The 27,708-nt window shown below is 38.8% G+C and overlaps 1 protein-coding gene across 2 annotated transcripts in view; it reads left to right on the plus strand.

The window, feature by feature from the left end:
- The window catches only part of CBX5 (chromobox 5), a 44,543-nt gene extending 17,249 nt beyond the window's left edge, over positions 1 to 27,294 (plus strand). For both annotated transcript variants that reach the window (XM_087710500.1, XM_087710498.1), the window contains exons 2-5: positions 2,487 to 2,664; positions 7,405 to 7,588; positions 16,401 to 16,498; positions 19,929 to 27,294. In XM_087710500.1, coding sequence (XP_087566626.1) covers positions 2,528 to 2,664; positions 7,405 to 7,588; positions 16,401 to 16,498; positions 19,929 to 20,079 — 570 coding nt within the window. In that variant the 5' untranslated portion in view covers positions 2,487 to 2,527 and the 3' untranslated portion in view covers positions 20,080 to 27,294. The remainder of the gene's footprint in view (positions 1 to 2,486; positions 2,665 to 7,404; positions 7,589 to 16,400; positions 16,499 to 19,928) is intronic.
- Positions 27,295 to 27,708: the final 414 nt, after the last annotated feature.

The raw sequence follows: 27,708 nt of genomic DNA on the forward strand, positions 1-27,708 counted from the left end.
GGTAATTGATTTTTTTATTCTTGGAAGACCTGAAGAGCCAGATTGGAGACAGATCATCTTGGAATACATGTTCACTAAGAGCATATAATTGATCAAATTCACATGTTTCTTTGAAGGGCGGAATATTAGCATTCACTCAGAACTGAGTCCTCCTAAGCCAATATTTCAAACTGGTGAATGTTTATAGGCAAGTTATAAATTGCTGGAAAAATAATGCCTTTGTATAAGTAGCTGTGACAGTACTTTTAACTACTGATCCATGAACACAACATCACTGCATTCCAGGTTATTGTAGCTGTAGCAGTGGGACTCTGGGTCATAAGAAGAATCAATCATTTCAGTTATTTAGTCTTTCAACCCCACTTTTGAATGAAACTTTCACTTATTTGTATGGCATTTTTTAAAATTTAATTTTGTCTATCAATACCTCCACTAAATTACCTAATTAACAAATGAATTCTCTAACTGCTATGAATATAAATAACTTATTATGTATGTCTGTGTCTTGTTTTTACTATGGGAAGATGAGGATTTAAGATAATGTGTTTATCTTTTAACTATAGAAGTAGAGCAATATTTGAAGGTTTTTTTTAAACAAAGTAAAGTAGTTACTGTTGCAGCAAAGATTTAAATATTTCATATTAAATATTTCTTGCTGTCAAGAGCATCATTTCTGTCTCTCCCTCCCTTTTTTATTTCTAGATCTTTCTTTTTGAAATCCACTCTCCATTCACATTCCTAATATTCCCAGAACGAACGACTCCTTTGCTGTTTCCCTAGTCACTATACCAAGTGTTAAAATGTTTATATGCTTCTATAACATGAGTAATAAGGGCAATCTAGCAATATAAGCAAATATATACTTTCTGAGCATTGTGTTATAGTATAATGGTTAAGGTGTTGGATTTTGATCAAGGAGACCCAGCTTCAAATCCACTTTTATCCATGGAAAATTACTGGGTAATTTTGGGCCAGTCACTCTCTTTCAGACTAATCCATCTCACAAAAGTGTTGTGAAGATGAAATGAAGTGCAATGTCCATGGAAACCCTCTTGAGCTTTTGAAAAACAGGATGTAGACTATCAAGTAAATACAATTCCTGTTCTAATAACTTTTTGTAAATCCAACTTGACATACTTTTCTTTCCTCAACTAAGTTACTTAGAGTGCAAGTTTATCTTTGTACCGTGTTCCAAAGTAAGTACAAATGAGTTCATTAGTTCTTACTTCCAGAAAGCGAAGGACCTTAGTATCTGGAAACCTTTATACTGAATATATATGCAGTGATTACTAGAAAGTACAAAACACATGCTTTTTTCAACATTATTCTAACATCATAACTTTAGTAATCCCAATGAGAGATTATATATTGGATTTTGTGGAACCTGGATCCTGAGGCAAAGTAAGCTAAATTGGAAAACTTTAATTCTGCTCCAAAGTGGAGTAGAAAAGTGTGAAAAATTCAAATCAGTGACTTAACAAAGTTTCATTTTGATTTGTTTGCAAGAAGACCTGTAAAAAGTGCTAAAGGTGAAAAAAGTGGGAGGTACATTTCTTCATGCACTTAAGTAAACATTAAGGTAGTGAAAATGTGTGAGAAACATAATTGGGATGCTTCCTCTGCTTGAGAAGATTTTTAAACTTCTCAAACTTTTAAATGTTTAAAGTTGAGAATATTTTGAAACAGTCTTACAGGCCCTGTGTACATAGCAATGACAATGACAAATCATTCCGTTTTTTGGAAGCTGTATATGAATTATTTATTTAAAATGTGTCTGAAATTACCATTCATTTTAAGAATAAGATACTGCATGAATAAATATCTGTGGACAGATGCAAGGACAAGACTTTTTCTTGGTTTCAGTCATTCATTTTAAATGATATCTATGTTAAAACACTTTTTAGAGGAAAGATAGAATTTAAATAAACAGTGCTTAGGAATATACTAATAAATGTAGGAGATTGGGCCTTGATTTGGATATTCTCATTCTTTATCTACAAAGAATTTTGAATTTGAATGAACAGCCAAACAATGCTCAATTTGTTGAATTCCAATCAGATCTGCAATAAATAAAACATTGGTATTTAATAATTTGTGGGCTAATTTTAACTCTGGATTTTTATGAGAATAGTTTTTTTTCTGGATGTTATATCAATTAATTCAGCTGCACAGTCCTTAGCAACTAGTATCAAAATGGTTGATATTTCAGCTGAATTGTAGGTAGCTTTAAAATTGTATATGGTTTTGTGCTGTATCAACCATCTTAAAGGAGAACATGGAAGAAAAATATTAACTGTATTTCTCCTTGGTATCGAAGTTCTCCTCTAAAATATGCTTCCAGATTTCCATGTAAGCAATGAATGTTAGTAATCAGACATGAGACCTTTGAGATGTGTATTATATAGATGGATGTTTAGCATGAGATTTATGGAAACAGAAACCGGTTTGCAGTTACCACCAATTAACATTTCACTTCCGATTTGCAGGAATTGGGTAGCCTTGGTGCATTAGGTACAACTTCTGCGCTATGGGAAAAAGAAACAAGAGGACAGCAGATAGTTCGTCCTCTGAAGAAGAGGAGGAATATGTTGTGGAGAAGGTTCTAGACAGGCGTGTTGTGAAGGGTCAAGTGGAGTATCTTCTCAAGTGGAAAGGATTCTCTGAGTAAGTCCAACTTTCCTTCTGACATGGGCTTTGATCTTTCTTGGTAGCAGAGCTCCAGGCAGTGTTTCAAATTAAAATCCATTGCCGTTATTCAAGCTTTCCCTTAAAGGAGGAAGGTAAATCCCACAGGTGGGAGCTTGCTTTGCTCACTCCAAATAAGAGTGGCGTGCATCCATTTAAATAAGTGGGTCATGAGGCAAAGCCTGGGACCTTAAAATGTGTTTTGGAAATACTGGCATCTGCGTTCCCTCTCTCACTTCACAGAGTTGGTAGTTCCACTTGAGTTATTCACCAGCACTATTGCTTCATGGAGAAAAAAAAAGTTAATTCCCTGCACTCCACACTATAATATATTCTACAAAAATTCTGTGATCTTAGCTTCCCCATTTTGAATTGGACTTTTGTCCCACTTGGCTAATAAAAACAGTCAAGCAGGGGACTAGAAGTAGGATCCAGGCTGTAATCAATCATTTTTTTTGAGAGAAGGGGAATTCCTAGAAGCCCCTAAAGAAGAACTTCCTTAAAAGACAGGACTAGATACAACAAACATCCTCTTCCTTTTTTGATTAAGTGGTGGTGCTGCAATTGCAGAAGGCTCTGGAGGGAGGATTATCTTAGCCCTTGGTAGTTTGGGTTCAGACCTGAGCATGGGATGGAAGCATATTGGTCACTCTTCTGACTGTCCTACAGTGAGACTTGGATGTGACCATCCTTGTTTTTCTGAATCTCTTTGATACCATCAAACAGTCCTTCTGGATTGCCTGCAAGGGGTGAGAGTTGGAGGCATGATGCTGTAATGGTTCCACTCCTATCTGAGGTATCCAGATGTTGACTGTGGAGGGAAAGAGGCCAGACTCCTAGACAATTCTATATGAGGTCCCTAGTTTAGTCTTTTCCCCTATCCTCTTCAACATCTATATGAAATCACTGGGAGAAGTTACCTGTTGGTTTGGATCCAAGTATCATCTATAAGTGATTGCACTTCTCTACCCTAGGCCTACTAGGAGAAAGAGAGAAATCATGACCTGATGTCTGGAGGCAGTCACAGTCTGAGTGGGGAAAAGCAGGTTCAAACTCAACCCAAGCAAGACAGAGTAGTTATTGTTTCAGAGAATATCTGATTCCAGGATTGCACCAGCTTTGTGCACCTTTGGGGAAAGCACACAATTGCAATCAGTTTGTGTTTGTGAATGGCTACTGGTCAAAGACCGGGTGGAGACCATGGCCAGAAGGGCTTTTGCACAGCTTCAACTGGTTCACCAGTGCAGCTTCCTTGGAACACAGTGCACTGAAGATGACTTCACGGCTTTCTCATCTTCAAATAAGATTACTATAACCTGCTGTTCTTGGAGCTGCCCTTGAGGACTGCGTGGAAGCTTCACACAATATGCATGCTCAGCTAAGAATTACAAAACTGCCTCTATGGCAGGAGCTGCACTGGTTATTAGTAAGTTTCCAAGTGCAATTCAAGATTCTGATAATTATCTACGAAGTCCTACAATGGTTCAAAACCTGGGCATCTTAGGTAGTGTTTTTCCCAGCTGTTTCTGTCCTCCTACCCAAACAACTAAGAGTTGCCAACCTATCAGGAAGTACTACAGGGAGGGGAGATGCTAGTGATGGGTGTTCTCTGTAGCAGCTCCCTCCTTTAGAAAACCTTGTCCTCAAGGCAAGGATCCTCAGGACCTTTCAAAAGCAGGCAGATGCATGGTTCTTTTGGAAGGCCTTAAGGATTAATTTTTGCCATGGCATCATATTCAATAAATTTAACATTGTTTTTAACATCAAATCAGATTGAGATTTAATTGAATTACCATTTTAATTAATGTCATCTCTCTATTGCATCATAGGGAAATTTTGTAAGCGCCTTGAAGGCTATAAATCCAAGCACAGAATTTTGGTATTGGATGTTAAACAGCATCCTAGATATTTTCGTTTTTACTTTTTAAAAACTTTTCTAGCTGCTATAGCGATTAAAGTAAGTTGAAAACTGCAAGATAATGCCTGAAAATCTGTGAAGCCAAGATAGGCCAAGCAGAATTTCCAGGATTATGTAATGGAACTCAAGTGAATAGATAACTGCACAGTTGAATGTATCAGAGCAAGATATGCAGAAGAGTGGGGGCGTTTTAAGCACCCAAGATGAACATTCTTTCTCACTTAACTTACTACAAAATAATTGCTCTCAAAAAGATGTTTGTGAATATGTGTATTCATATGTATTTGTATCCTGGTTTATCAACCTGGTTATGCCAGATAGCTTTACAGTTCCAAAAGATCAAAGTGCGTTATCTGTTTATAGAATCATTATCTACAAGATTCAGATTTGAGGATGTGATATTTAAATGGATGCACACTACTTGATTGTAGGAAGGCAAATCCATCAAGCCAATATTGAGGTGTTGACCTATTGTGTAGCAACTGAAACAGCAAGTCCCTCTGCTATCACAGCAAAAAATGAGAAACTTTCTATATTTGGCAATATTTCAGTTAATCAGACTTCCTGAGGTCTTACTCTGTCTTACTCTGTTACCGAGGTAAAATAACTGTTGATTATTAATCTCCCAGACTTGCTAGGAGTTGGGTGGCATGTAAGCTTAATTCTTTTTATTATTTCCAAGATGCTTTTATATGGTATTTTGCTGTGATCTTATTTATTTAGCATATGCGATCGATATATTGGATACAAATTAGCCTAATTAACCTGTGGGATTTTTGCCCATTCATCTCATCATGTCTTTTTTCCTTGAGTGGATTTCTTTAATTTCTTCTTCTAACCTGGATAAAGTGTTTCTTTGAGAGTCAGACATTAGTTTGCTGCCATGAGGTTTTAATTGGCTTTAATAAAGGGTTATATTATTTATTAGCATTTATTTAACATCTTAATTACTATTTTAAGAACCTGGATGTATAAGATAAGGGTGTCTTCTGACAAATACTTTGCATTTTAAATGTCATGCTGATTTGGTATACAGGAAACCCACCTAATAGTTGGGAAAATGCCCTTTGCCTGGATATGTTCCATTTGTGAAAGTGATTCTTAGAATATGCATTTTTATAATAAGATGTACATCTAATGTTTTATACAGGTAGTCCTTGCCTTACAACCACAATTGAGCCCACAATTTATGTTGCTACGTGAGTTTTGTTCCATTTTACAATTTTTCTTGCCACATTTGTTAAGTAAATCACTGCAGTTGTTAAATTAGTAACATGGTTACAACTACTCCCTTGTTAAGTGATTCTGGCTTCCCCATTGACTTTGCTTGTCAGAAGATTGCAAAAGGGATCACATTACTTCAGGGCACAGCAACCGTCATAAATGTGAGTTAGTTGTCACACATTCAAATGTAAATCATGTGATCATGGGCTTGCTGCAACAGTCTTAAGTGTGAAAAAGTCACAAATCACTTCCCAGGAAAAAACCCAAATACAACAAGACCAGCATACTTACACCTGTGAAAATCTACGAAAATATTAATAATAATAATTTTCTTTGCAGCAAATATAAGTACAATGGCAAAATTAAGTCTTACTCTATTACAAATGACAAAAGAAAGCTCATTCTTTGCTGTTATCCAGGGTTTTTTTTTGCTAATCATCAAAACCACAAACCATAAGTACATTTTTTTCTATTTTGTGCAAAAAAAATTTAACCGATTTCCAACCAATAAAATATTGTTTTTTCTCTAAGCAAAGAAGTTAATTTGTTCATCTCTGGATAAATCATGCTCACCAGCCATTTCTCTAATGTGGGTATTACAAAACGTTTCCACTTATGAGCATATAGTAGTCTTGCTGCAATTATCACAAGTAAAAACAAAGTTCCATAGCTTTTTTCTAGTTGTTTATCTATTAGTCCCCAAAGAAAGTGTCTGGTTTCAATTGCATGTTAACTTTTAAAATATTCTGAATTAGTGTATAAGTAGCCTTTGACTTACAACCATTTGCTTAACAACCATTTAAAGTTACAACAGCATTGCAAAAAGTGACTTAGAGTTCTCACACTTAGGCCTGTTGTAGCATCCCAATAGTTACTGGTATATGACCATAATTCAGATGCTTCTCAACCAGCATGTATTTAGAATGGTTGCGGCGCCTGGGGTCATGTGATCAGCATCTGCAACCTTCCCAGCTGGCTTCTGATAGGTAAAGTCAATGGGGGAAGCTGGATTCATTTAATGACTATATGATTCACTTAACTACAGTCCTTTGCTTAACAACCATGTAAAAATGGTCGTAAAATCAGGTGTGAGTCATTTTGCTGAGCAATGGAAATTCTGGACCAATTGTGATTTTAACTCGAGGACTACCTGCATTATTAATATTCAAGATCTTTTTTTAAGCTTTTTTACGTGTCCATCATGCATGATAAAATGTTTCTTCATGTTATTCACATTTCCAACAGAGATTTGAAGTATATGTATACACTCAAGACAATTTCTCTGGTGACAAATACCAATGATACATTATTTTATAAAAATTCTCTTTAAAATTAGAACATAATGCAAAAAGTAATCTATAAGCTTGAGTTTTAAAGCAAATCTAATTTTCAGTAAACTTGAGAAATAATTATATTGTTTGGGGAAATGGAACTGTTCTTTCATACGTTGATTATGAATTAAGACTTCTCTCACTTCTCAGTTGATGTTTGTGATCACTGAGTGGGAATGTCTTCATTTTTTCTTCTGTTTGTTACTCTCCTTTCCCCCCACTGTTGCCCATCTCTTGTTGTGTCAGGGAGCATAATACTTGGGAACCTGAAAAGAACCTTGATTGCCCTGAACTGATTGCTGAGTTTATGAAAAAATACAAAAAAATGAAGGAAGGTGAAAACAAGCCTCGGGAGAAATCAGAGGGCACCAAGCGAAAGTCTAGCCTTGCCAACAACACTGAAGAGATCAAAGCCAAAAAGAAGAGAGAGGTGAGTATCCTGCTTGAAGATCTTTCCTCTTTTTATGACAATTTCTGTTTGGCATTCTTATGTAGACAGTTCTTTTTAAAATTGGACAGAAAACTTCAGTTTAGATTTTCAAATAAGGTTTAAGGTTTTATTTAAGGTTTAAGGTTTTATTTGGTTTGTATGCCGCCCTATTCCCGGAAGACTCAGGGCGGCTAACAATCAGAAGGGGAAGGGGTACAAAAATAAAAATAAAAGACAACAATTTAAAATACAACAACACTCATAACCTCGGATGGGGCTGGAAAATTCAACAGCCCCAGGCCTGCCGGAACAGCCAGGTCTTAGTTGCTTTGCGGAAGGCTGGAAGGGTGGTAAGGGTCCGGATCTCAACGGGGGAGACCATTCCAGAGGGCATGAAATAATATCAGGAGTGAAAAACCTCTTTTCAAAATAAAGCTCCTACTTCATTTGTGTTAATTTTTACATGCCTCTTGTGGAAAACTATCTTGTAAAACAGGATGAACTAATTGCCACTACTATATTCTAAAGTAATTGTATTCTAAAGGCTGTATTTTAAACTAATTGCCAGCACTATTTTCTTTACCATTGTAAAGAAAAGAAACACTAAAGTAATTACAACCTTTAAAATATAATAAAGATTAACAATCAAACAGGGCACTATGTAGAGTAGATTAAGAGTTGAAGAAATGCAATTTATCATTTGAAAGGCTGGCTGAAGCAAGATTCTTAATTGTGACAATAAACAAAGAATGCAAGAGGCTGAAGACTTCTCTGCCTAGATAAATTCTTCCCTTTTAATATCTTTAGTTTGCTTCAACTTTTTCCAACTTTTGTCTCTAGAAAAAAGAGCTTTGAAAGTCTGTAGTTTAAGAATGTCTTAGAAAAAAATGTGCAGCCAAATGTGCTGAAACCTTTGGTGCTGAAACTACAGGGCGGGGCATAACCTTTTCCTAGGGGGTCACAGCAAGATCGACAGCAGTTTACAACTTCCACGACACCTCATTTTAAAGCCCATAAAAAACTGAATTGAATGAGCTATTAAATGTTAAATTTGTTTCGGTTGAAACTTTGAGAATGAATTTGGAAACTGTGTTGAAAAATCTGGAAAATCGAACGGAACTGTTTGAAGATTTGTTGTGTTCTTATCCACCTCGTTTGAATGCTGTTCGAAGGGCTAATGGTGGTCATACTGACTATTAAATCGTGTCAATAAACTCAGTTTTTGATGGGCTTTCGAATGGTGTATGAATTATTTGTGTTGTTATTACAAGTGTTGCTGTGACCCCCTAGGAAAAGGTTATGCCCCGCCCTGTATAGAATGTTCAGAGCAAATGCGATTCATCAGGAAACCAGGGAAAAGAACCTCTCTGGGGGCTTTGGTGCTCACTGAATTCAGCGTACTGGATATTTGTCCTTTGCTTTGTTTTGGGAAGTGTGCCTTTCCTGTCATACTACTTGAGGTTTGGAATAGATCCTTCTGGAAGTTTGGACTGCCTGACCTTGCAATATTCTTTAAATATATGGCTTTTTTTCACAAGCTATGGGACAGGTTAATGATGTGTCCTTGTGATGCTTACTGTTGATTTTGGTTGTTATCTTTCCACTAATTACATGTTTTCTCATGGTGTTTTTAAGCATTATACTGGTTTTAATTGTACAATATGCTGCACGGAATCTGCTTTCAGTTGATTTGGCCTTAAAAATTGTAGTTATAACCTAATATACATTATGCTTATACATTCATTCAAGTTATATGGTATTAAAACACATTTTTATTGGGCACTGTGAACCTGTGAAATCTGTATAAATGAGGATCTTATGAGAGGCATTTTATGTCTTGCCACTCCTCTCTGGAAGAAAAAAATCTGTAATTCCATGTGGTTGGGTTTTTTTTTTAAGTCTTACTTGAAAAAAAATGCCCTGCCCTTTACATCTGTGCCTATATAAAATTATGATCAAGTCATTAGAGATTCAAATCTGCACTCTTAACCCTTAATGAAATCATGAGGGGTAATAAGGTCACACATTTCATATCCAGCGGATTATTATTAGGGTATTCGGATTACAGTTTTATAAAACCATTATGATTTTTTCTTAAAATGTGGGAAGTAAATCTATCAGTTGGGAAATGGATGATTTGTTTCCTGCTACTTCAGTTCTCTTAACATTTTAGGTTGCCATGGTTCCCTGTTCAACATGGTACCTCCGTTTTTTAGAGCAAGTCGATTAGAACTATGCATAGCAGGGATTCAGAGGCCTAATTTCCTGTTAAGTACAGGAATCCAAATTAAAATAAGTGCCTTTTTAGCTTCTGCTTCAACACATCCAATGAATGGAAGTCCATAATATCTCTGGAAAGTTGCTTCCATTATCATTTTTGCCATTAAAATGTTTTTCCTAACATTCCCGTGGTTCGTTCGTTTTGCCATTAAAATGTTTTTGCCATTAAAATGTTTTTCCTAACATTCCCGTGGTTCATCCATGAGGCCAATGTGGAGAAAAGACAGGACACAATCTTTCTCGGGATGGAGCGACCCAGATTGGGGGTCTGAGAGCCCCTTTTATTGAGATAGGACAAAGGCAGGAGGAGCAATAGCATGTGATTAAAAACAGCCTGTAAAAGTACAATTTCTAATCTACTACTCAGGGAAGTTCTGTCTATATATGGTCAAATCCTGGACGTCTCAGGATGTTATGTTATGAACTATCAGGATGTTATGGGGTTTTAGGAGTTTGTTTTCTCCTGTGTGGTTCAGCGTGGCTCTGCATGCCCTGGTATGAACTGGACCATGGGTGACCCACACCTAGACAAGGAGCTATATTACAACAATTGAATATTCCATTCAGTGGACTTTAACTTTAGTGTCTTAAGAAGACTCTTGTATGATATCACAGAATCATGTAGGTGAGATGGATGATGTAAAAATTTGATGAATTTGCACTATTTGATATATGGTATTTCTGTAAAAAAATGTTCATACAGTTGACCTCAATTTGCTGTGATAATTATTACATGGCAATTTTTCTCCCTTTCTGTGAGTTAGAAATTTAATTAATGTTATTCTTATGTAGGCATCTTCTCTAGTACTTAGGTGTGATAAACTCAAACTTGAGACTAGTCAGCAAAACACCTTTTTAGTAGCACATTCCTTGCTGTGTTATATATCTTGTTGCAGTGTCTGTATAAAAAGTACAATGTCCTATCACCCCTTTGATATTCCCCTTTGTACCTGAGTAGTTACTTCTGGCTCACTTTTTGATCTTAAGAGAGTATTGTTGGAAGAAATTTTCCTGGTCCGTTCCCATTTGGGAAGCAGTGACCGATGCTGAGAAGAAATAGACATGAAAGCCAGGTGCCAGAAAATGGGTCCTTTAATTCAAGAAGCCAAGAAGCAAGCTCAAGGAGTTCTGGGTTGCAAGCAAACTTGAATGTGTGACTCTGAGCCTTTTATGCTTAATTCCCCATAGAAGCTCCTGCAGCTTGATGGGTTTTGATATGTTTCTGATTGTCCTGGGTTTTGTTTTCCTTTTTCCCTGAGTTAACCTTGGTCTCAGGGTTTTTTGTTTTTCCTGTCCTAGGAGTTAATCCTGTCAGGGAGGCAGGAAAAGGGGAGTTTCGGTTTACCTTGGAGAGTTTATTTTTAGCCTGATTCCCCTTATCTTAATGGCAATACTTAAGTGTTCCTTTCAGCAGGTGCTTTTGCCTGGGGTTTGCTTAAAGGGGGAAAGGCTGGCTTGAGTCTCTTGGCACTGTTTTCTGAGGTTTCTGGTATTGTCCTTTTGGGGTATACTTCCCACAGTATGTTATAAAGAAGTGATGAAAGAAATGTCCTTCTGGGTTCGGCTCCAAGTGGGGAAAAAGACACTGGAGACATGGAGGCTGCTTGGAAAGATGGTTTATTGTTGGACAGGACCGCATGGCTTGAGCCCTGAACAGAAAAGGTGATCACATGCTTCAATGTTGGTGGAGAAGAAGAGAAGGGCTGAGGAAGGGGCTTGCTAGGCTTTTTATAACCTGTTCAGTCCCACCTCTGTTTCCTGTTCCCATGTAAGAAATGTATTCTGATTGGTTGTCAGACTCCCATGGGGCCATGCAGGGGCAACTCTCTAGGCTGTGTTTTGAATCCAGGTTTGGTTGAGTTCTCAGATGCCATGTGGTCAGTTGGGTAAGGGGCCATTATCATGCTTTAATCCCATCCCCTCTGCAGCTGAAGTGGAGAAGTCTTTATTATGTAAATGGACTAGCTTGGCCTTCTTAATTGCCCATTGACAAAGGGGGTGGCCAGGAAGCTACAGGCAGCTATTCTGTCTTTTAAAACATGTTTCTTTCTTTTCACATCCAGAGAAATATTCTGCCTTTTCAATATTTCCTAGGATATTTCATTTTTCTGGGAGAGGGCTGGATGATAACTTCCCAAAGAAGGAAAAGAGGCCACCATCAAATGAGCCTATCTAAAATGGACTTGTACAGCATCACTTTCCAGCTTTCAGTTATCTGCTATTTTTGAGTAGAAAGACAGGTTTGACCTATCTGCTGTTAGGGCAGTGGTCCCCAACCTTTTTATCGCCGCGGACCAGTCAGCCTTTGATAATTTTACCGTGGCCCGCTGAGCGCGCGCAGGGGTGGGGGGGACGTCTCTTCCCTGGAGCCTTTGCGCACGGCCCAGGAGCTTTTGCGCTTTTGGGATAAATTGTTAATACACTGCCTAGGTCTGTAACAAGGAAGGCACTTTCTAAGGTAGCTAGAGGAAGTCCTACCGTGTCCTGACAGGTTATTCTCAAGTCTGCATTCTCTGATATGCCCCTGTTCTCAGGGTGTTCGCCTGCTTAAATCTGTGGACAATCTACCATTATAACTTTCAGGCAGGCCTTCCATAAAAATAACATAGAGGTTAGTCTTTCTTCATCTTTTTTATGTCTATTAAAACACTATCAGGATCTAAAGCAGGGGTGTCAAACTCGATATCATTGAGGACCATATCAGGATTGTGTTTGACCCTGTGGGGCTGGGTTGGGCGTGGTCAATTTGACATCACTCGTGTTGTGGCCCGAGTGCTCTGCCAGCGAAAATCGCATTCACACACACACAACCACGACTTTCATAATCCGGAGCAGCCCCATCGGCGGCTGCAGCAGCAGCAGCAGCAGCCGCCGTCACCGCCACCTCCCTGGTCTCACACGTCCGCCCGGAGATCATGACATGACGCGGGGCGCTGACAGGGGAGGCCGGGTTGTTGTTGTTGGTGGTGGTTCGGGGAACAGCCTCTGCGGGAGACAAAAACGGCGGCCGCAGATGAGCGAGGGGAAAGCCCGGCACCGGCGAGAGCTCGCGGGGAAGAGGGGGGGAGGAAACAACCACCTGGGCTTCTCACATTCCTCGCGGCGAAACCTCGCGATGGCACACGCCCACCAACCGCCTCTGAGAGAGGCTCAGTCCGGTGGCCCCGCTCCGCACACCGTCCCAGGCACGCGCCCGGCCACCCCAGCCACCAATTTGCGTGCGCTGCTCAGCAACCGAACGCCCGGCCTTAATTCACGCCCCTTTAGCTTACCTCCCCTCCCTCGCGATCATGGCCCCCGGCCGCTGCGCGGCCCGGTGCCAGGTACTCCACGGCCCGGCACCGGTCCGCGGACCGGGGGTTGGGGACCACTGCTCTAGGGGATAAGAATACAATGAAGCATGTTAAAGGTAGGTCTCTTTTATAAAAGTGCATTGGTATCTCAAGATTCTGCTGTGCTATTGGCATGTAGAAAGTCAGGGCCTACCCTCTCTTGGAAGAATGAAATATTTTGAGGAATATTCAAAAGGACAGAATATTATATTTTCCCAAAGGGAGAAATGGTGAAACATGGTTTTTTAGAGGCAGGAAGCAGACTCACACTTTCTTAATAGCCCCCCCCCCCCCATCCCTCATATTTTGTACCCATTAAGAAAGACTGAGAACAGGACCTGATGAACCTTCAGGACATAAGCAGAAGATTACAGATTAACAGAGTTGGAAGGGACCTTGTAGGTTATCTAGTCCAACCCCCTGCCCAAGCAGGAGACCCTACACCATTTCTGACAAATGGCAATCCAATCTCTTCCTGAAAACCTCCAGTGATGAAGCTCCCACAATTTCGGAAAGGAAAGCTCTTCCATTGGTTGATTATTCTCACTGTCAGAAAGTTCCTCCTTATTTCTGGTTTAATCTCTTCTTGATCAGTTTTCATCTATTATTCCTTGTCTAGCTTTTGAGTACCTTGGAAAATAGCTTGACCCTTTCTTCTCTGGTACATTGCACCATCCCTAGAGCAGTCGAAACTCCTAGAATTTGCATTTCATCTTTTGCCTAGAGAGCCAGCTATGACCCCTACATAACTCCTTAGGAATCTGACAACACCCAATGGAATATTAAAGGACAGGAACAGGAAGCAACAAAGCCCAAAGAAGGTATAAAAACCACCCACTCAATTCCATTTGGTCAGCTGCATCAGAACCACAAATGTGGTTTTGTTCATCAATAAATAGAGCCTCTTTCCAATCAGCCACCATTTTCTTTCCAGTGCTTTCCTCACTGCGTGGAACTGAATCAGATGGATATTTCTTCCAACAGGCACTATACTCAAAGAAAAGTATTTATTTGGATTTTTTTTAAAAAAAAATTGGTGGTGGTTTTCACTGTTTATTTCTCTACCTGGCTGATTGCAAGCTTTTTGAGGAGCCCTAAGGAAAGGCTCTCTCTGTCTTCTAGCATAGAGGTATGGGGCATGTCATTTAAAGCACAGGAGGAGAATGTAGGCAAAGGTGTGAAATCTTTAATTTACTAAATTTATGTTCAGTAATGGAATTTGTCTGGGAATATTTACTGGAGAGAATATCGGCATTCCCTTCTGCATTGGTGTTTTAAATTAAAAGTTGTATAATCTGCTTTTTGGACATCCAAAAATGGTATTAATAAACTGTACACATACAGATACAAAACCCAAACATATCAAACTAACTTCAAAACCTTCAAATGTGATCAGAGGGGAAAAGGAGTTGTCTGTGTGTTGTGAGTAAAATAGGCAGTCTCTAAATTTGCTAAATATGTTTTACAAGCTTGCTTAGACAAAACTCGGTCTGCAGTCACAGATAAGTGGCTACAATCTCAGTGCAGGACCAAATCTTAATGATAGTTACAAATCCTGCTGAAAATACAGAATTTTATAAATTAATATATTTTAGTCAGCCTATTATCCTGTTACTGTTCTGGCTAATTTGTATGTAACAAGACCTTTGGTTTGAAAAAAAATTTCTACCAAGTTGCTGAGTGATATTAGTATCTATCTTTAAGGCTACACTAATTTTAATGGTTGCTGGTACTTTTAAGGAATTGGGATATTTTTAAAATGTTCAGAAACTCATTTCATATGCCTATTTACCGGTATCTAAATTGAATGAGGATGTTATAGCACTTCACTTAAATGCTGAATGACAACTCCAAAAACCCCTCAACTCTCTTGGCTGGTAATAAGGCATTCTGGGAGTTGTGGTTTAGCAATATCTTGGAGATATTGGAGGATTGTAGGTACCCATTTCTGCTGAATGTAGGTATATAATTGTTTGGGTTTTTTTCATTTTAATTCTGCATCATTCTCCATTTTTCCTATCATAACCATGCATGTCCTGGGAGGCTAAGACCAAATCATATCTTAAAATTTCCCACACTAAATGAACTTTTTTTTAGGTTTAAAAAAAATTCCTGTCCATAATATTAAACATTTTTTGAAAAATTAAAAGGCTAGTGCGCTTAAGTATTTTTTGATGGCTTTCTTTTGCAATAGATGGCACAATTTGTAAATTCCTTCCTTCCTTCCTCTGGGTTGTACCAATCATTAAGTGAGATGGTTCGATCTTGTTACCTTTCTTTTCTTTCACTTAACTATCACAGCTTATTGTAATGCATTTCTTTTCTTTTCCTTCTTTCTCACTTTGCAACTGGCTTTAGTACTTGCACACACACGAAAAAAGCCAGGCAGTCTGCCTCTGACATGCTTGGTCTGCATAGCTGCATCTGGTAGACAGTATGTGTGAGCAACAAATGTGTGGATCTCTAGCAGAATAGCGTGCGGTGGTGGTGGTGGTGCTGCTGCTGCTGCTGCAAAGCAGGGAGAACGCTCCTCGCTCCAGGCTTGCAGTGACTGAAAGCTGTTACCAGCCTTCAGATGGTATGTGCAGAGGGAGCTGATTGACCCTTGTCTGGGGGCCCCGGAGGCTTAAGCTCTCGGTTGCAGCAACAACAACCAACCAAAAATTCCCCCCCTTCTGCATGAATGGGACACACCCATCGACGGCACCACCGGCACAAAGACCTCAAGGACTGTGAGAGCCCGTAGAGGTGGTGCGCTCTGGAGCGGGGGAGGCGTAGCAGGGATGGGGAGCTTTGGAAATCGCGAATGGCTGCTGCTGCAGCAGCTGCTGCAAAGGCAAGATGACTTAATTCCCTCAATCTGCCCCCATCGCTTTCTTAGTTCATTTTCATGGCGACTTCGGGTCCTTCCCCCCCTCCTCCCTCCTACCTTTTAGGCATCTTTCCTTCACCTCCACAATCTCTCTCTCTTCCAACATGTAGCGAGAGAGAGAGTGTGTGTGTGTAAAGATTAATAATACAGCCAGGAAAGATATTAAGGCCTCCTCCGCTGCTAATTACAATCACGCCACGTATGGCATCTGTTTATCACCTGCTTCTGAGTGGCCCTGGAAGCCTCTGCTTCATGGTTGAGGAAACTAACAAATGGCTAAGGAATAGGAATAATTTAACTCTTTTTCTTCTCACTTTCTCTCCATCAGAGCACCGATATTGCCAGGGGCTTTGAAAGAGGATTGGAGCCAGAAAAAATCATCGGAGCCACAGACTCCTGCGGAGATTTAATGTTCCTAATGAAATGGTGAGTGTGCTTCTTTATTTTTAATTTTTTTAAAAAAAAAAACCCCATCCTGTGGTCTGATAACTGCATATTTTCTCCTTTGTGAAATAATCCCAGTAAATTAACTACTCTTGGGTGAGGCGCCATGGTTTAATGGCAGTTCCTTGGCTGGGCTTTGTTCTCCTTGGAGTGGATGTTAAGCTTCTGCTATACAGATGCAAGTCCACAGTTGTATGGATTTTGCTTAAAGGAAGGCAAATTTACTGCCTCTCTCCTTGTCTCCCCAAACCAGAGAGAGCACAGGAAATCCTTCTGGAAAGGTTTTGACTTGCCTCTTGTTTTTGTTCCTGAGCTTATCTCTGCGGGAAGCCTCTCTGCAGACAGGCAGGGCAGCAGAGAGACAGACAGAGAGTTGGCTAGGCTGCATATGCAGCAGCTGCCCCTCCCCCAGCAGAAGCGGAGACAAAGAGCAGAGCCTCTCTTATCAGCCAGCCAGAGGTTACAGCATAGCTGCCTTTAAGAAAATTGCCTTTTGCTGCTCCCCCCAATGCCCCCCCTTCCTCCTCCCAAATTCCATCAGGATTCCATCTTGGGAGAGCAGGTCTTCCCCCACAACAAGGCACTGAAGAAAATAAGCCCTTGTCCTCCTTTCCTGTCTCTAAAGCTGCCTGGGCTGAGATAGATGCGGCTGCTGCTCCTCCTCACAGTGGGGGCTGGGATCCAGCTGCAGGCCACTCTTTAGAAAAGGAAAGGGGGGGGGAAGGAAGGAAGAGCAAGGACTAAAGGGCTTGGTAGTTTTCCACCATCATGTTTTCTTTGTTATGTGACCGAACGCTGGGGGCAGTGAGTGAATGCAAACGGGTCTCTGAATTATCCTGTAATGGTTGCAATCCCTAATTTGGGCATTCCCGTAGCATCACCTGAATTGCAGTTGTAATTTAGGAGTGATTGTATACTTTGAGGCCCTAATTTTCAAATCCCAGATTATTTATCAAAGTAAGATCTAAAATGCTTACTGTTTGAATGTTTGAAGGGTTATCACTGTCAGCTGATTCTGAAGGACAAGAAATGTATTCAGTAAAGCTAATAGAGTAATATTTAGACATTATCCTGAATATATATAGTTTATTGCTGTATTTACTATATATAAAAATTACAGTAAATACTATAGAAAAGTTTGCACATTCTAGTTAGATTGCTTTTACTGATTTATAAAAGAACTGAATTAAAAGAATTAGACTTGACTCAGGTTTAGATTCAAACCCAGGCTTGTAGGCCAAGATCAAATTATTCCTTAGAGTGCATTTGCACTCAGACCAGTAAATTACCTAGTTTGAAAGAGCCTAATCTCTTAAACAGTGGAATTAATCAGAACATTCTTAGAACAGATTGGAAAGTTCAGCTACAGTAATTGTAATTAACTCTGTGCTGTGTTTTAAATTTTTTTAAATCTTACCTTTGAAATTGATGGGCTCTATGTTCATTAATAACACATATTAGCTATGTTAGCTCTTTAACTCAGTTATTGCAAGTTGCAGTCCTATTACATTTGCTCTAGAGGAAAGCCCATTGAAAATCAGATTTTCTAATGAGATTTTTATCAAATAGCAATTCTTTGCAAAGTTAATAAACAGTAACCTTTATAGCCATAAGAAAAGCTATATTTTCACCTCTGCTGGAACATGAAATATTGTATTTATTGCTCTTTTTTTTAAGGAAAATTAAGGCTACAATTGTAAAATCTTGGCTTAAGCATATTTATTTGTATCAATTGTTATTGAATATTATCAATCTTAGTTACTGATTATTGTAAATGCTTTTGCATTACAGACTATAAGTACTAATGTTGGGGAACATATTTAAAAGAAAAGTCATCCTCTAATTTCTTTTATCAGAATTGCTGGCATAGTTATAGGGCAGGAATGTCACTCGCATCATCCCTTGATTATTGCAACTTCCCCCTCCTTTGCTAAACCAGGAATCGGCAGCGCGTCTGTCCCACAAGTTTGACACCCCTGTTATAGGGCATCCTGATAGACAAGAGTTCTGTCTCAGAATGTGTGTTTATCATTTGTGCCCCTTTAGTTAAATGGGTGAAGATTAATTCTGATGAAATCTTTAGCAGAGTGCCATTAATTAATTAAAGTTTACTGCCTTAATCAGTACTACTGTTCCTTGAATGATAGTTAAATAGGTAGGCCAGGGGTAGAACTGAACAACAGACAAAGCTAATAAACCAACTGATGCTTTTTTTATTAGAAATCCTCATCCAGGTGTTACCCAGATGTTCCCTCCAGTACATAGGTGTCAAACTCAATTGTGTCATGTACATTTTCTGTTTGCTTAATGTTTTTACAATTTTTCATTTGGCTATAGGACCTTTTCATCTTAAATGATTTTGTATTAAGATTTTAAAATAGAAAATAAGTCTTGAAAATATCTGTAGAGAGTAGAAAAATACAAATTTGCATAAATACAAGTTCAAGGCCAAATGATATATCAAGAAAATGAAATTTAGGAATCTGAGGAACAGGTTTTTTTTGGGGGGGGTGCATTGTAAACATGCGGAGTACTTTTCTGCCCCTGACTATCTTTATGCAGATCTCTTATGAAACTGGGCAAAATTGAATAAAAGATTCCAAAGATGGATGTACATTTTTACAATTTACCTCTAAGATAATACCTCTTAAAATTTTGAGTTTAGTTAATCAGGGGCAAAATGTTAGTGAACATATTTTTTAAAAACAGATTTGACAGATTTTTATTTTGGCATTTTACTTGAAAATACAAAGCTCTTGTAAACAATTAAAGAGGAGATATCTCCCTATGTTTCTCTTCCCTTTTGCAAATCAGTCATTTTGTTGATGGAGAGAATTGTGGAAAAATACATTCTGTCCCTTTATCTATTATAGCAGTTAAGGATGTGATGAGATTTCTTTTTGAATGTTAATAGCAGTTACAACACCAGTAAATTTTCTGCAGCATTAGGCTCATCAGTTTCAAAGGATTGGATCCATTGGACCAGCAGTGTCCTCTCACTAAGCCACTAGCACTCCGGAGTAGCTGGGACAAAAGAAACTGCTGGCAGTATCCATCCATAAATAAATTGTCTAGAAGGAGCAATTGCTGATTAAAGCAGCAGCATATTCACATTGAAACATACAATATTATATGATATGCAGTAAACGTAACTAAAATTCATAAAAACAATGGGTGTCAAACACTTTGCAATACCTGCCTCATAAGCCCAAATTAATTGGCAGTTCAGACAGACACTTCCTGGTAGTGCTGTTGGTGGTTTCCTAGTGATTCTGTTTTGTTATTTTTTCTATTATAAAATAGGTATGGAAAAACTTGTTTATTTTTATGGGGCCACCTGTTGGATGGAATGTTTTTGCTTAACCAGTTAGTGACCAGTGCTCCTTTTGTTGCTTTTTGTTTATCTCTTTAGGAAAGACACAGATGAGGCTGATCTGGTTCTAGCAAAAGAAGCCAATGTGAAGTGCCCTCAAATTGTGATAGCATTTTATGAAGAAAGACTGACCTGGCATGCATACCCAGAAGATGCTGAAAACAAAGAACGGGAAGCAGTGAAAAGCTAAAGTGGCTGGGGTTCTCTGTCCATCCATAATTGTACATATCCACCCCCCCCCCCCCTTTCCCTCTGCCCAAATGCATCCATGGAAATGTGCTTATTACTGTGCTCGACAGGAGAAATGTTGATATTGGTTGGTTTAGTCATAACATAAATGGTGTGAGTCACGTTTGGTTTCCCTCCAGGAGATTGACATGCAGTGTGGAGTTCTATCACCCCATCATTAATAACAATAATGGTTCTTGTTTTTAAAGCGTCCTCAGAGCCTCTAGGCCTTTTCTTAATGCCTGGCTGTTTAGTTCTGCCCAATCATGTTCTGTGTAGAGAATTGTTAAGCATCATAGTTACTGATTTAAAAATGGCAGGAGCTCCCTGAATTCAGGACAGACTCGACTGACCTAGCCCAGGCTTTGGATTCTTAGATCACCAAAATAACAACCAAGCTAGATCTTGGGGAAGGGGGAAGGGCTTTTTCTAGTTTCTTTTAAAATTGCTAACATGTTCCTTGAATTGCATTCAAAATGTTAGGTAGCCATTTTCACCCAAATTTTCTAACTTCAGGTCAGAATAGGAACCTTTCGAACAAATAAAAATTAGTTGGCAAGGGTAACATCCCTCTTTTGACCCTGTATTTCTCATCTTATTCCTTTCATTCCTGCGTATCTCTTCCTTATTACTGGTGCTATTTGGATGACATGTTTAGTTAGATTATAAGGGTATCTAATTAATCATGTGTGTACTCCAAAAATTGAGTTAATCAACCCATTGCCTATCCTGGCAACAAGTCCTTCCTCCTCCCCCCCCTCCCCCGCCACGACTGTTACTTACTAGACAATTAACTCCCTCTTTTAACAGCTGTGATCAAAATGTACTCCTAGAGAAGCCCTATAAAATGCTCCTTCTGTGGGCATTCCATTTCTATAGTCCTTTTGATTTTTCATTCATTGCACTCCAGGTGTGTATGTTGGGATGTTTAACTCTGTGAATCTGCAGTGACACCAACCTTAATTGCATTGTGCCAACTCTCTTTTAAATTTACTTTCCCAAGGGGTGGAGGGTACAGCATGAAGTAAGAAAGTAAGTGATGCCTCCTGTGAGGACTAAATACAGTGTCACTGAATGGCCATCTCTGTCATTTGGGATCATGTGCCCTGAGTGTGCCAATGTGAATTAATTGGCTTAAAGAGAACTGGAACATTCATGTTGCACAAATAGGGCCTTTGTGTTATGTAGGTAAGTAGATCAGCCAAACATCGTGTCATACTTGGAATCTTTAAATAATTCCTTTTTCCTTTAAAAAAATTGATTTGTTTATGGGCTCTCAGTTGTATCTTTAGAGACTTCCCCACCATATTCTCTGTGCTCTTTCATCCTAGTATGTCAATTCATAACATTCGTATCTGTAAAATAGATTTTACAGATAAAATACTTTAGCAATTTAGCCAAAATACCATGTTATAGAATAAGGATATATTGGACTGCAAATCCAATTATCCTTCACTGGCTATGCTGGATGGGAATTGCAGTTCATGAACAGCTGGAGGGTCATACATTGCCTGTCCCTGGTTTGGCATGTTGACCATTAATAAATGCTATTTCAGCAGAGGCTTTCTATCTTGTTCTTCAGCTCCAGGACAGGGTAACAGAAAGCAAAGGCCCTTGGCAGAGCCCTTTCTCGTGACAAAGCCCATGCGTATTTTATTTCATGTGTAATGCCTGCATTGTGTAGCATGGTTGGGATTTCATTTTCATATTCCACTCCTGCAGACTCACTTGGCTGCATCAGCTTTGAAAAGTGCCAGTCTCCTACTACAGTATCTGAATTTCTGGATACCTCACAATGGACTGATACTAGTAAGATTTGATAGGAGCTTGGCTCATTACTAAAATGGTACAGGCTATTTTAAAATGGACAGTAGTCATTAACATGAATTCAGAATCTGAATTCATGCGCTTTGGTCTCTGCTGCTTTATCAGTACTTTTTTTTTTTAAATAGTGAGGAGAGATGCTGTTACCCATGTTTGATCAGAAAATCCCACCACAACTTACTTCATTTCTGCATTGTTGAATTTCTTTCCTTTTGTTTAGCAAGCAGATGAAGTAGATTGCCCTCTTCCATTTACATCTTTTGTACCCTGATAATCCATCAGGAATTGCAACTGGGCATGGTGTGATGTAGCATGACATGAATTACATCTGTGACACAACTAATGATTCATATGATTGATTAAGCCCATGGGGTTGTGGGTCATACATGACTTCACAAGTAACAATAACAATTTTGGTAAATGCCCAGCATCAGAAAATTGGTGGCATTTTTATTTTGGTGAATTTCCCTAGATTCAGTTGATAGGTGTACTTCTGTCAACCACATCAAGATAAAACATTTATGAAACATGTATTCTAATTTGTTTGGATTCCATGTATGTAGTTTAAGAATCTATTTTGCAACCAGTCCATCTTTCAGTGGTTTTGAGGCAGGTTTGCCTTTAAAATATGCAGCCCCCATGACTTTGCTCAGCATATTCTGTTGGAATTGAATAGATTTTTACTGTTTGCTTTCTGAGTGGGGATGGGTGACACTTTTAAGAATTTACTTTGAAAGAGATTTTTTTGAAAGAAATGCCCTGCTGCTAAATTAATAGAAATACCTTTCTTTTCTAGAATCCTTATTTGGTGCAGTCTTTTTCAACAATGTTAAACACGGTATGTGTGAAAGTTCAGACTAGATTGGACATTAGCTTTGCATTTTTTTATTCCACTTGAAAGCTGCCACATATAGACAGAAGCATAGCTGCCTGCATTTGGCTAATGGCCAGCTATTGCTCTTGAATCCCACTGAACTTCTTAATTTTTGACTATTCGTTCTTCAGTGTGGGGGTGTTTTCATTCATTCCTCAACCACATGAGCTGGAAGAGGACAGCAGTTGCAAAACAGGATTTGGGAAGCTATATGGATTTAACTGTTTGCATGTGATTTGTACCACTTACATACTGAATAAATGATTACTTGAGGGGTTTTTTTTTTAGTCAAGAAGAGTCTCGGGTTCTGATTTTTGCATGTGACTCTCAAATGAGAAGAATATCCCTTTCATCCATTATGCTTCACAGAATACTAGTTACCCTGCCCCACATCCTTGGAATTCTCTAATTTCTGTTTGACAGCTGGAGAGGTCAAATTATTATGTATTGTACGGCTACTATCAAGGATAAAAGACAATTTACTAATAGCCATCTGTCTGAAATGAAGCAACACATAAAGATCCCTGGGTGTTCCACATCTTCCTGAAAGGGAGACTATTCTGATTTCTAACTCCTTCAAGAACAGAACAGAGAAAAACAAATACAATATCCAAGTTTCCACAGCTTACTACCACCCTACCTAAAAATTGCTAATTCCAGCAGAAAGCAATTCTGGAGGTTTTCCCTATTGCACATACGTGTGCTTGTGTGACACATTCATTGATTTGAACCCACCCCCTAACAAGGACAAGGCCATGACAAAAAAATAAATTGAATAATTAATGACCAAAAATAATTGCCTATAAAACAAGGTACCTATTTGTAAAATTCAATGTTTTCTGTGTAATGCAAGTCCATCATTCTGCAAACAAAAGGATACATGCATTTACAAGAGGCCATTTTCTCCCAACAAACTGCAAGAACAATGGCCATGGGGTAAAGGGGAATTATACTGGAAAGAAGAACAATGGTAAACCAAACTGGGTGGAGATGGAAGAATGAGGAAATGACAAGTATCTGGAAGGAGTCAGGAGGAGAGGGACAAAACACCACCTTTGTGTTAGAATGAAGACTAAAATGTGTTGGCAATAATTTCAGCTCCCTTCTACACACCTCTTCTGTGAAATAAAAAACAACACATGGTTGCATACAGTATTTACCCTTGATGGTTTCATTTGTTAGGCCTATTAGCTTTGGTGGGGAGCTGAGTCCCTTAGCTTATATAGGGGGGGGGGGGGGATAGTGTCCAGCTATTTGGTAGAAGGTGGCTTAGGAAAAAAAATGCACAACATCTGAAGAGTCAATTCTGAGAGCAAGAGTGGCAGGTAGTCCTTGACCTATGACATTACAAGACTGCCCCATAGTACTTACAACCTGGTTTCAAAGTTACAATAGCCATCTTCCCCTTCCCACCATGTGACCACATTTCAGACACTTGGCAACTGACCTATATTTATGCTTACAGTTCTATGATTGCATTTACTTCAGATTTTTGGCCCATAGCAATTGATTGGTTCCTTAAAGACCATTGCATTTAAAAAAAAATCTTAAAATTGGGTTAGTCATGTGGGTGGCTTGCTTTACAGTCATCATGTAATATAGTCTTGAAGACTATATGCCTCAGAACCTTGCCTCCCCTTTAAAGGCTATATATACCTTTAATAATGGTTTGTTTTCTTCCCCTCAAACACTGGGCCCTCATGATTTACAGCATCATGTAACAAATTTCAGCCATCACTGAGGTGCTATAATTTGTCCTCATTATTACATTGCCATGATGATGCTCTAAATCACTCCTGGAGATTTCACCCATGCCTCAGTATTTATCTCTGCATTGTCTGTATTTTGTGAAAGTGGGCAAAGTGGTGTCGGAGGAGTATTGAACCTGGAGCAAGTGCTGTGGATGATTGATAGTCTTCCATTCCTTTCTGTGCTGCAATCCTGTAGTCAAGTCTAAGATGGAGAAAGTCTCTGCTGTTACTAACTAGGTTATTGGCTTTCCAGCCCATATCTTTTTCAGGTATTTTGGCTGGCATTGCCTCTTACCAGCTAAGTTCATTGGGTGAGCCAGAATCAAGTTGAATTGCAGGCTAAATAAGAGACATTTCATAAAGTGTTGAGGAATCAACTCTGATAACATTTAGGTATTAAAGTCCTGCTACCTCACCGATTTTGCCCTTATTTTTATTCTCAAATGTATTGGAGGGGAAGCTTAAGACAGCCTTGAGTACACCTTTCTTTCCTACCAGCCTAAAAGTTACCTTTTTCACCAGCAGCTGCTAATAGAAATTTTTACAGAGTTAATAAGGAAGACTTATTACAAGGACTTGTGTGTCAGGCTAAAAAGAAAAAGGCATTTTAGGATGTTGGTAGCAATGCCATTAGTGAAAGAAAAAAAAAGACATTTCTCTTTCCAAGTATTTGCTGGGATTTTGAGATGGACTTTTGCAAGTATGTTATAAATGCCAACTCTCGTACAGCCTGTTGCATGCAGGCATGTAACTGATTTGTTGCCATGAGGGGAGAATTGAATAAAGTATACATTCTTGGCCTTCCTCCACTTCCACAAACCACAATTTTAAATTTTATTTTGGATGCACCATTAATTTAAAATAGCACACACAGGACCCTTTCATCATTTGGCAAATTTGATGAATATCTGAAAGGTTCTTAGAGTTCTTTGTCAAACTTAAATGAAGCAAAAATAGGGCAACTTGACACTTGAAGTATTGCTTTAGCTACTGCAGTTTGAAATGCTAAAACATTAGTTTTCTCTACTGGCAGAAATGTACCCTAAGTACAGCAACAGCTTTAGTAAGTTCCACAATGTGACCCTTGATGGTGTAACCCTATTCAACAGCTCTTTTTTAAAGGCAAGAGTTCCTTTTAAACCATGAAGAAAGAATGCCCAATTTTTTTTTAAGGAAAAAAAAGTTTCAACTTTACCTGAAGATCATGTTAAGTTTGTCTTTCTTAGTGTAGTAGAACTAGCCAGCTAGTTCTGAATTTCCAGGATTTCTAAGTCATTCATGCTGCATTTAGGTGGCTTCTAAACTGATTCCACCTCCTCACTTTTTGGCTCCTGATGTAAATGTTTCAATGGCACACACACAAAAAATGCTTTTTGGTGTCAGCTTTTTTGTGTCTTCTTGTATTTGGAAGTTGTGGGGATGGGCCATATGTGTATGATACATTGGGAGGTTTGAATCTTAGTTTTCTGTGTATCTGTTTAAATTGCACATTTTCAACTGATGACCACTCTCTGAATTTATCAGAATTTAAATTTATGGTAAGACTTCAATTATGTAGGTGCAGTTTTCTGATGCAACACTTTCTTAAGAGGCTATCAAACATGAATTGTTATCCTCGGTCACCTAAGCGTGGATTAAAATACAAAGACAATTAATTTTGTGTTAATTAAACTCATTAATTTTTGATTAACTATTTAATTTTTACCCAGGTGGCATTTAAATCTTCTCGGCTGTATGGGCTCTAATGATTTTTGTCTCCTCCCATCAGCAGGAAGAGGAAGAGGGGAGAAATCACCCCGCCAGCACAATTTGAATTATCTCAAAATCTCTATACCACTGCTGCCTTTTCTTTGTTTCACATGACCTACTACCTATCATTTTTGCCAGAACTATAGTTTTATGCAATTTGGCATTTATCCCTATGACAAAATTGGTTCACTTTTGGCTCATAGACCTTTTCCTTTGGTTTTCTGTCTCTTTCGCTTTCTTTTCTTTTCTCTGCAAGTTTTCTAGTGGACAAAGGACATCTGAGATAATACCTCACTCCACTGCTTCAAAAGCAAACATTCAGATTTCTTCCCTTCTGAGAAATGAAAGAGAATTGGCTTAAGGAACTGCTCTGCTTTTGACTGAGCTTTTTGATTGCTTGAATCCAACTGTGTCTCTGACAGATAAGATTGCATGAATTGTTCACTGTGGGTCGATGCCACAATTCTTCATGCAACACTTTGAAACATTTGCAAAAATATATCAAGTTGCAGCTTTTGCTTGCAACAAGCAGTCTGTGGAAGATTCATAGATTTGGATCCAGGTGAAAACACAAGCCCAATCATGCACAGAATGTGCGAAAAGGCCTTGGAGGTTTAATGCCCCTGGTGCTGTTTACAGAAATGAAATATATCCAGGTTCCCCATGATCAGTATTAAACTCCTGATGAAAAAGAGAAAGATGGTGTGTAACTTTTCCCCTCCCAGCCCAGCAATATATGCTGCTCTCCACAACAGAATGTCGAACTTTTGGCTAATGGGTGTGTCTGTGCATTTGTGTTAGACTTCCTTGGGGGTAACATTTTAGCCAAATAGGTTATGCTGATTTTTAAAGTGTGAAAATAATTTTTAAAATGAGCTCTTTGTTGTACAACTTGACATGTTACAAACGACCCCATATTTCTCATCTCCGCTCTTTCATATTTCTTGTATCGGTTCTAATAAATGGTTACTTTTCAGTACAGGATCTATTGTCTTTTATTCACTCTCCCCCCCTTCTTTTTTTTAAACCCCTCAATACTGTCTGGATATGGTTATATCTCATATACTTTGTTGCTGTTTAGATATGGAAGGTAGCCTTGACCTAGAGAATTTGACCAACTGATAAAGCGTAGTTGTTATGAAAATTTAGCTGTTTGCTTTACTGAATGTGCCCTTGTGCAATTGACATTGTATAGTTGCCAGTGATCTTTCGCTTTTCTGAAACTGAAACTTAGTTTAATCCCATTGTTCATTATTTTTTAAATTCTCCTTTCCCTTCCTTCTGTGATTGCTTTTAGCCAAATATTGTGGCCTCTAACATCCATCTAAAGTCACTTTCCGTCATGCTGGCTGGGAATAACTGATAGATTTGCAGGTCAGTAGCATAGCATTGA

This window comes from Thamnophis sirtalis, unplaced genomic scaffold (assembly GCF_051295495.1).
Source record: "Thamnophis sirtalis isolate CommonGarterSnake01/CBP01778 unplaced genomic scaffold, rThaSir2_p1.2 scaffold_3, whole genome shotgun sequence".
In the NCBI taxonomy this organism is placed as follows: Eukaryota; Metazoa; Chordata; class Lepidosauria; order Squamata; family Natricidae; genus Thamnophis; species Thamnophis sirtalis.